The sequence below is a fragment of the Hippocampus comes genome, unplaced genomic scaffold (assembly GCF_001891065.2).
Source record: "Hippocampus comes isolate QL1 unplaced genomic scaffold, H_comes_QL1_v1.1 scaffold393, whole genome shotgun sequence".
Lineage (NCBI taxonomy): Eukaryota > Metazoa > Chordata > Actinopteri > Syngnathiformes > Syngnathidae > Hippocampus > Hippocampus comes.
In genome coordinates, this window is record NW_017805831.1 from 183,454 (window position 1) to 192,692 (window position 9,239).

At 58.3% G+C, this 9,239-nt stretch overlaps 2 protein-coding genes across 3 annotated transcripts in view; one reads left to right on the top strand and one right to left on the bottom strand.

The window, feature by feature from the left end:
- LOC109526302 (uncharacterized) overlaps positions 1-1,958 on the top strand; it is a 6,463-nt gene extending 4,505 nt beyond the window's left edge. The window contains exons 6-10 of the mRNA XM_019887494.1: positions 90-170; positions 253-456; positions 669-952; positions 1,128-1,242; positions 1,763-1,958. Of these exons, the coding sequence (XP_019743053.1) occupies positions 90-170; positions 253-456; positions 669-952; positions 1,128-1,242; positions 1,763-1,956 (878 nt within the window). The 3' untranslated portion in view covers positions 1,957-1,958. The remainder of the gene's footprint in view (positions 1-89; positions 171-252; positions 457-668; positions 953-1,127; positions 1,243-1,762) is intronic.
- Positions 1-7,398, bottom strand: part of zbtb14 (zinc finger and BTB domain containing 14) — a 12,369-nt gene extending 4,971 nt beyond the window's left edge. The window contains exons 1-10 of one of the 2 annotated variants that reach the window (XM_019887539.1): positions 7,186-7,398; positions 5,819-6,007; positions 5,561-5,731; positions 4,798-4,896; positions 4,492-4,635; positions 3,463-3,701; positions 3,304-3,389; positions 3,090-3,229; positions 2,929-3,024; positions 1,984-2,139 (exon numbers count right to left, since the gene is read on the bottom strand). In XM_019887539.1, the coding sequence (XP_019743098.1) occupies positions 1,999-2,139; positions 2,929-3,024; positions 3,090-3,229; positions 3,304-3,389; positions 3,463-3,701; positions 4,492-4,635; positions 4,798-4,896; positions 5,561-5,731; positions 5,819-6,007 (1,305 nt within the window). In that variant the 5' untranslated portion in view covers positions 7,186-7,398 and the 3' untranslated portion in view covers positions 1,984-1,998. Of the gene's footprint in view, positions 1-1,943; positions 2,140-2,928; positions 3,025-3,089; positions 3,230-3,303; positions 3,390-3,462; positions 3,702-4,491; positions 4,636-4,797; positions 4,897-5,560; positions 5,732-5,818; positions 6,008-7,185 lie in introns of those variants that run through there. The other variant, XM_019887538.1, reaches the window with a different exon arrangement.
- Positions 7,399-9,239: the final 1,841 nt, after the last annotated feature.

The following is a 9,239-nucleotide window of genomic DNA, read 5'->3' on the forward strand; positions in this document are numbered from 1 at the left end:
CGGGGCTAACAGACTGCACTGCCTTAATCGCGCGCGCTGGCGTTAGCGTTGGTTTTCTTTCTTCAGTCCCACTTGGAGCCGGTCGTAAGCTGCGGCCCCCGGAGTCCCAGTAGCCAGTCGGCGGCCAACCAAGTCGACCACCAAAACCATCCGGAAACAGAGCAAGTCAGGTGCCCGTCCCACTTGCCCTTCCTGTCTCGCCGCCCGAACTTTGGAGGGTGAGGAAGTGTGCCGCCCGCTGCTCTTTTCCAGCGCCCCCCGGCCTTTCCTCGTTCCGTTACGACGCGGAGCCTCTGCGCCCGCCCGCCTTCTCCACGCGCGCCTCGGCCGCGCGAGCTGACCGGTCGCCGCGTGACCGGCCGTACTCGGACGGCGTGGCGGAGCATCGCGGGGGCGGGACTTGTCGGGACTGCCTGCCGGACCGCGCCGGGGACGTACCGGTGAGCGTGACCTTTGACCTCACAGGCAAATTTGATCACCGGCGGCACCGCCTGTGCGACTGCGTGTATCCATATCGGGCGAGAGCATTCGCGCGTGTGTCATGAGGATTTCGCTCGCGTGAGAGGACGTCGTTCAATAGCACCTTTGAGTCGAGCGCGTGAGGGCTTCCCGAACGATGTCCCCGACGGCCCCCTCGTGCACGCGCGTAAACGTGTGCGTCTTTGTGTCGTTCGCGTGTCCGTGGCAGGGCGCGACGCGAGCGGACGACCTGTCGTCGGACGACATGAAGCGACCGGGCTTCGTCTGTCACATCGAGCTCTCCACCTTCCTGCTGGCTTTGGGCGTTCGAAGCAAACGCACGCGGCCAAGGCGCACGAGGAACGGCGGCGCGCCTCCTCGCTCGAGCCCGCGTCTTGTTGTCTTGTTGTCGCAGCTGAGACGGATGAACCAAGCGTCCAATCCTAAACCGGGCCTTCTGCTCAGGGCCAGGACTGACAAAAACAAGAAACAGGTAAGCGGCTCGGTGTTGTTTCGATGGCCCTTTTATTTCCCACGCTTGAAGTCGTACCGGCACGCCGCTGAGGTAGCGCCCAGCTCCGAAAGATTCCCGGACTGACCGCGAGGCTCCGCGGCCTTGACTTGTGAAGAGGCCCGCCGCCGGCAAAAACGTCTCGTGTGTCGTTCAGGTGACCGAGTTGTGCGAAGGCATCTTTAAGGTTCACGCTCCCCTCCGCTCCAAAGCTTCCGTGGCCATACAGCTCGACAGGCGCGTGACGGCCAAAGACGTTACCGCCCGCTTCAGTTGTGACAACAGGTACACGCACGCACGCACGAAGAGGCCACGTGTGCCTAGCCGAGCTGAACTTGTCATCGCTCCAGGTTAGGCAAAGCCACGGAAGTTGAAAGGAGGCAGCTCAGTGGATTCTCGCTTTGCGAGCCGTTTCACCTCGCGTCCGGCAGCTTCTCCGGGTCAAAATGGCTCCAGGTCTGCCGTTAAGTCCCCAAAGATTGAGACGTGGACACGATTGTCCTCTTTTTGCCAATAAGCAGAACCGATTTCAAGTGAAAGCAGCAAGATGTGCGGCGGCCTTTGGGCTTTTTGCGCTCGCGACACCGGGCCACCTTTTGACCTGCCCCGCAGAGACGCAAGCGAATGCGAGCGGGCGAGCCTTTCGAATTGCCCAAAACGTTTTCCCCGACCGACGAGAGTCGACGGCCCCCTTTTGACTCGGGCGCGGGCCGTCACTTCGGTTTGCCACGCGAGGTCCGCGGATCACGTCCGTTGTCGCTTCGAGCCGCGCCGATCCGACGGGCGTCAAAGTGCCCGCCGTCTCTGCGCAGCGGCGTCTCTTCCGAGTCGGGGGCAACATCGGCGAGCGGCGCCTCCGCCCGGACTGTCTTCCGTTGGACGTTTACCACGCGAACCCCGGCTGCCATTGGCTCGTCAAACCCCGAGGCGACGACCGGAGAAGAAGGCGCCGGCCGAGCCACGTCGACCAACGTTTGTGCTCATGAAACTGAACCAAGAGTTTTATTTGACACGAGCGTTTGCGTACGTTAGGAGCAGCTCATGTTGTCCATGTGCGACTCCTCGGCGGCCATGGCGGCCGCCTGCAGGGCTTCCGTGTCGCTCTGCAGGGGATTCGCCGACTTCCTCTCGCTGTGCATGTTGTTCTCGTGACGCTTCAGATCGGATGCCTGGCAAGAAAGCGGCCAAAAAACGTCAGTGCCTTCGCGCTCGCGGTCCCCTCACGGAGCATTTGCAGCACAGCGCGACCGTGACCTCTCTCTCTTTTTTCTTTTCCAAGCGGGACTCGTCCATTCCAGTTGGAAAAAAGGCGGCGCGAGGAAGCTGCGGCGTCTCGCCGAGTGCCCTCCAATCCACGGCCCGAACAAAACGAGAAGCCGTACCTCGGCTCGCACACGAACCGCCTGCGCTTCCTGACTAAAATCACCGGGCCGCACCCCGTCAAGGTATGCGCACGGCACACCGATACTACAGTACGTACTTGTACACGAGACTTGAGAAGAGCAGCAGAGTTCTCCTTTTCGCATTTCTGTTATGTTGCGTACGATCCGGCGTTAGGAGGAAAAAAACAAAAAAAAAACGATTTCCAGGGCCGAAAGCCATTTCACCGACGAGATCCGCGGCGACGATTTGACCGACCGAGACAAGCCGACGTGAAGGCCCGACTGCTTTCGGGCACCGTTTCGGTGACGCCGCCGCGGAAAGGTGGCGGCAAAAGCAACCTGCGGCGGTCCGCGCCTCTCCGTCGGGCGGAGCCATCGGCCTCGTCTCGACCTTTGAGTACACGCCGTCACCGCGCGCGCTTGGCACCCTGTTGGATCCCGCCCCAATCCTTTTTGCACGAATACGCATTGCACCTATTAAAGGGATGTCCTAAGTTTGGCTCGGGGACGGCTCATTTCAGGACGCTAACGGGCAGCGTCGAGACGGCGCGTGCGGAAATCAAGCGACGCGAGCACCTTGGCGAAGGCCTTCGTGCACGAGGCGCACACGAAAGGTTTTTCTCCCCGGTGGCGCCTCTCGTGATCTTTCAGGTGAGACTTATGCTTGAAGGCCTGCGGACAGACGGAAGGATGGGTGAGACGGAGGGACGGACGGACGCGCGGCTCCGCCCACGCACCTTGTCGCACATCTGGCAGGCAAACGGCCGCTCGTTGCTGTGGACTCGCTCGTGTTTTTTCAAGTCCGGAGCCCGGATGAAGGACTTCCCGCAGACTTCGCATCGGTACGGCTTGAAGCCCGTGTGGATCTTCAGGTGTTCTGGGAGAGACGGGGGCCAGGGCGGAGTCACTCCGGAAGCGCGAGCCATCCGGCCGGCGGCGGCGGCTTCTTACCTTTGAGGTGAGCGTGGGTCGTGAAGGCTTTGGCGCAGATCTCGCACGCGAACGGCCGCTCGGCCGAATGGAGCTTCTCGTGTTTCCTAAAAGACGCAGGCGGCGCGGTCACGCACGCGCCGAGCGCCGAGGTCGGCCGCGACGACGCCCGCGAGCTACCTGAGCCGGGACTCGTCCAAGAAGGTCTTGGCGCACACGTGACACGCCAGCTGCTCTCGGTGCCCGTAGAGCAGATATTCGAACTTCATGTCGGCCGCGGCCCAGGCGGGCGGCTGCTCGTCTTTCACCTCGCCCATGCTGTCGGCGAACGTTAGCGTCTGGGTGGCGTGGTGCTCGGCTCCCAGGTCTTTGGGCTCCGCCTCCATGTCCGTCACCACGTCTTGGTCGTAGCAGGCCACCTGCGGACCGCACGCCGCTACGTCAATCCGGCCGGCCGCGGCGAGCGTCAAGGTCGTCCGGAGTCGGTCCCGATCCCCAAGTCCTTTTGTCTCGGCCAAGTCCGGTCGCCTCATTCGCGCCTTCGTAGGCGAGGCGCTTGGCCCTCGTCAACAGAGAAGACCGATCGGCAAGCGTTGACGCGGCACGGGACTTTCTTTCATTCGTTCATTTTCAACAACAGATGTGTTCATTCCCCGCTTCCGAGCGGACATTTTGAAAGTTCGAACGCGGCCCGCCGTCACCACCCCCCTCGGAACTCTCTAACGCGAACGGGCCCTCGGCGCCGGAAACAAGCGGCCGATTTAGGCCGGGCCGCTCGATCGCTCGCCCGACCAATTCCGAAGCGAACGTTACTTTCAGACCAAACGGCGTGGCTTTGAAGTTCCGCTTTTTGGAATGGACCAAGGCAAATCAATTTTGCGCGATGCTCACGGCCGATTTGCAGAACGCCGTGCTTTTCCGCAAGAGCCGCCGCTCTCCGCAGCATCAGCATCCCGCCTTGACGGCGCCCTCCGTTCCAGAGGAGAGGCTGCGCTTCCGGACCCGCCGCCAAACGGGACGGAGTCGTCGGTTCGCAGTTGGCGACGTGAACCCGCTGCGCGGTTTGTCTTGAACGCAATGGATTCAATGACGCTTCTTTTAGGTCGTCCCGTTTCGCGTCAACTCTCGGTCACTCGCACCCGAGGTCAAGTCAAGTTCGGACTTGCGCTTTTCGTCACGTCATCCGAAGCGCGCTCCGTTGCGCGCTACCTTGTGTACGTGCTCGTTGGCCAGTTCCTTCAGAATGGCTTCCTGCACACGCAGCGCCGCGTTGGGAGATTTATCCAGCTCCTGATTGGCTGAGGCCCCGACGAGGTCATCTGCGCCGGGCGCGTCCTCGTGCTCCCCGAGAACCTGCGTTGCCCCACCCGCCCACACATCATTAAAACAGGAGGGGGGGAACGATCGCCGTTAACGGCAAAACGATATCAGCGCCCCGTTGCTGAGCAAGCGTTCCCCGACAGCAAGCGTAGGAGGACATTGTTGACGTTGACAAATAGCGAATCGAGTGTTGACCTCGGCCGCAGCGACCAGCTGAGCCTCAGGAGGCAGCGCCATCTTTACGATGTCATAAGGAAACTTGTCCTTCTCCTCGGACGGCGCGTCTTCTCGTTTCTGCGGGAAGGAGAAAAAAAAAGAAGAGAAACTCTTCAATCGTGGTGGTTGGAACAGGCTCTCGCAAACTCCCCACGCAGAAAGCCCCGCCCACTTCACTGCTCTCATGGCACAATCGAGATCAGAAACTTTTTTTCTTTTTGGAAATGGAGAGCCGCTTCTCGGGTACGAGAAGCGATATTGTTATGCTGCGGCGTTGACCGCACCTCAAGACGCGCTTTTTAGCCGCTCGGACCCCACGAAATGACAACGCGATCCCAACGGGACGTGTCGGTTTTCGAGCACGCAGCTCCTCCCCGGCACAGATTCGGAAGCCGTCGCGCGACGGGGCTCGCCCGACTTCCTGCTCCGACGGGAGACGGAGGCGTGACCCGTGACATTCGTGTTTGCGAAGACACCGATCATGTTCATGATTTGTCACAATAATTAGCAAACGTAAATGTGAAGGGGCAAGCCTGTTTTGTCGTTGTTTTTTTTTTTAATACATGGGCCAGCGTTCCCATTTACAACGCTCCTAGAAAACGGCCACGTCCCATCACGAGCGAGCCGGTCTCGGAAGGGTCCCGGCGGGCTGCCGCGTCGGTGAGCGCCGCTTTCGGGCCGAGGATTCGTCGCAAACGTCAAACTTTTCTTCGACGCGGGACGACGAGACGCCGACGCGTACCTGAGAACAGAGTTTGTCGAGGAAGCGGATGCCCAGGATTTGTCCCGACGACATCATCAGGTTGATGTCTCTCTTCTTGACGGAGATCTTGGCCGTGTACATGTAGTTCAACACCTCTTCAAAGATGTCCGAGCGGATGAAGTCAATCTCGATCACGGACGAGTTGTCCACCTGCACGCGCACGCGCACGCGCACTGAGTACCGGCCGGCTGACGCACGCACGCGTCGCTCGGGTCAGGTCGGCCGTTGTGAGCCCACCTCGTGTTTTTTGAAGAGTTTCTTGAAGTAGTTGGAGCAGGCCGCCAGGACGCAGCGGTGAGCGCGGAATTTGACGTCTTCGACCACCACGGCGATGTCACAGTGCTCCCCCTCCAGACGCTGCTCGTTGAGCAACTTGAGGAAGACGTTCTTGTGCTCCTCGTCCACATACTTCACCGTCTCGGCCATCTGCACGCGCGCATCACACGCATCCTTCACTCTTCACTTGGACGAGTCTTGCCAATGTGTGTCGTTAGGGGCGCGAGGCCTAATTATGAAGACGAGGGCACCGTCATTTGAAACCATTTGACAGATCCCGTTTTCCAAAACCGCAGCGTGCAATCGAGTGCGCCCAATAACCGGATGAAGCGAATCGCCGCTCAAGAGCGGCGATGGCGAGCACGTTTGCCTCACGGCTCTGAGCGTGTTGAGGCTCTGGCCTTCCGGAGGGTTTGCCGATGTTCTGCCGAGTGTGGGGGGTTTCTCCGCACATTCCAAGAGTATGCACGTCGGGCTCATTGAAACCTGGAAGCCGTCCATAGGTGAGGATGCTTCTGGGGTCCGTATGTGCCCACCGGGTCCGGCGCGTACCTGCCTCTCGCCCACAGCTCACAGTCAGCCGGGATGTAGAAAACGGAAGGGTGGACTCGCCTTCGTTACAATGTTCAAAACGCAAACGCCGACTCAAGCGCGGAACGCCGACGGCGCTCAAATCGCCCGAGCAGTTTTCGGAACGACGCCGACAAGAGTTTGGGGATCGCGGGAACGCGCCTTCGGAGTGCGTCCGCGCTCTCGCGACGTCGCGCGCAGACGTTTTGTCAAAGGGCTAACAATTAGCACGCGGCCGCCGAACCGAAGCCCAAACTCGAGATGGGTCGCCGCCGAGCGGCTGAGCGGGAGGCGGGAGCGGTCGGCCGGGAGCGCGAGGCTCAAACGGAAAGGCTTCCTCGTTCGAGGGACAACCGGCTGCTTGACGTTCGTCGCGGACCTCGGCGAAGCCGCCGCGACGCCAAATAGACAAACGAGCGGAGCGCGGCCGCCCGCCGCTCGCTTTCCCGGCAGACGTCCGCCCGCCGCGGATCGGACGGCTCTTTTGTTGTCGGTCCCGTCAAATGGCGGCCTACTGGCTGCCGTTGGACGCGAGGCACAAAATGGCGATTTCCGCCAAGCTCTCGCTCTCGACTTTGCTCGTCGCTTGCGGTCGCGGCGTTCAGTGGAGGACGTCTGCGCGCGGCCGTTCGCGTTCGCGGCTCGACCCGGGAGCGAGACGCAGGCACGCGGGCAACACGAGCGAGCAGGCGGCCATGAGCGGATCGAGAACGCGCAGCCATCCCCGCGAACAGGGCGCGGGCGCGGCGGGCTCTTACCTCAGAGTCGGCGGCGGTCGGGATGTTCGCCTGCGTCCGCTCACCGCAGGCCCAGCCGCCGGCAACGCTGGACCGCCCGCCCGCCGGTCTCGCTGCTGTTGTTGTTGTTTTCTCTTCTTCTTCTTGATGTTGTAGTTGTTGTTGTTGTTGTTATTGATGTCGTCGAGGCCGCGCTTTGCGCCTGCACGCGAAGATCCCAGACGGAGCGCCTGCCGGCTCATCGCGCATGCGCGACGGCTTTCGAGGGGAGGGAAAGCGGTCCACATGTTCACGTGGTGCCGTTTCCGACCCGGTTCGTCACGTTTGGGTCACTAAGCAGTACCGTGACGTCAACGTGTATGTTGCGACACGATGGGTGTGACGAGACGAACCGCCTCTAACACGCTCAACTTAGTTCAAGACATCAAAATGGGCTCCTGAACCATCCGTGTCAATCACCACGAGGTGCATGCGCAGAGAGGAAAACGAAGCACGGGCGGCCCTCTTAAGTCAAGTTGCCTATCATCAGACATCGGGTGTCGTGACGACTGATCAGAAAACGGAGGGCAGGAAGCGGTGTATGTCAATTGACGTTTGAGTCCACACTGCACTTCCCACAAAGTTCACGAAGAACATGATGACCTTTGACCCCACAGGACTGCCATTTCGCGCAGAAGAAATCCAAATGCAATCACCGATTGCAAAAGAGCATTCAAGATGTTTCTCTGCCATGTGTGCAAAGATGACCTTTGCTAATTTCCTTCCACACAGAATATCCATCGTCCATCCATCATGACCTGAATGGCTTATCCTGACAAGGTAAAAGAAAAAAAAGACTTGGGTGTCATCAAAGAAAGAGTGGCTAAGTGATGCAGAGAAGAACAATTTTTAAGGACAATTTCAAATTCATTTATGACATCACGTGTGTTGAAAACGGACAAATAATCTTACGTGACAGTTTTATTGATTATTTTTTATAAGAGCCAAATCATCATCGGCCACAGAAGTCGTTCAACGCGTCGTGATGGATTTGTCGTGGTTATCACATTGGCATCAATCAATTATTTAGACCGGGGGTGTCACGCTCCTTTTAGCTCAGGCGCCGTGTGGAGGAAAATCTATTCCCGAGTGGGCCGCACCGGTAAAGTCATGATTTATAACTTCAAAATAACGCAAATTTTCGCTACTTGCGGGCCAGCCTAGTTTCAATTCTCCGTGATTTGCGTGCGTCAACTGTAATTACATTGTAAGAAGAAAACAAACTTCCATTTGGTCCCCTGGATCGTATTTTTCCTGAAATTGTCTGAAACGGGTGGGAATTTGCTATGATTTCTTTTGCGTTTGTTCAAAGGATTCATATTTTGCACAGAACAAGCAAATGAACTAAAAAGAAATCCCTCAATAAATGCAATGCGGCGATAAAAAGTCCCAGTCAAAATATGTAGTCGTACAACTTTTTTTCAAGGCCTGAATTTGGTGAAGTGCAAAGAATTCAAGGGATGTCAGCAGGGCTTCGAGAATCGCGTCGTCTTGTCCGACCACCGGAGCCTCCCTCCTGTTTCATTCAACTGCGGTGTCGCCGTCTGACCACTGGGTGGCAACACGTCATGACAAACGTGACCGTCGTTGACAGAAGAACACGCACGAAGAAGAAATAACGACGTCACGCGGACTAACGCAGCGCCGTGTGCTAAACCGTAAAGCAAAAAAGTCCACACAAAAAGAAAGGCAAGAGGAGGGAAAGAGTGACTGATTCAAAACTCAGCCTTGCTAAATCTCTCTCTCTCTCTCTGACACACCCACACGCCCGCATGTTTGTTTGGATTTCGACGATGATGTTCAACTGGAAATGATGTCGTCAGCAAGTTGTCACGCGACGTCAAATGGATGGAGGTCAAACACTCGATCAGACTTGATGGAAATCCCAAAGAAATGACGACTTGGCAAAAACGAGTCACTCCTGTAGTGATGTGTCGTTCGCGAACGAGCCGGCTCTTAGAGCCGGCTCTTTGAAGTGAACGACATGAGCCGGCTCCTAAGAGGGAGCCGCTTTAATGGGAGCCGACTTTTTTTTT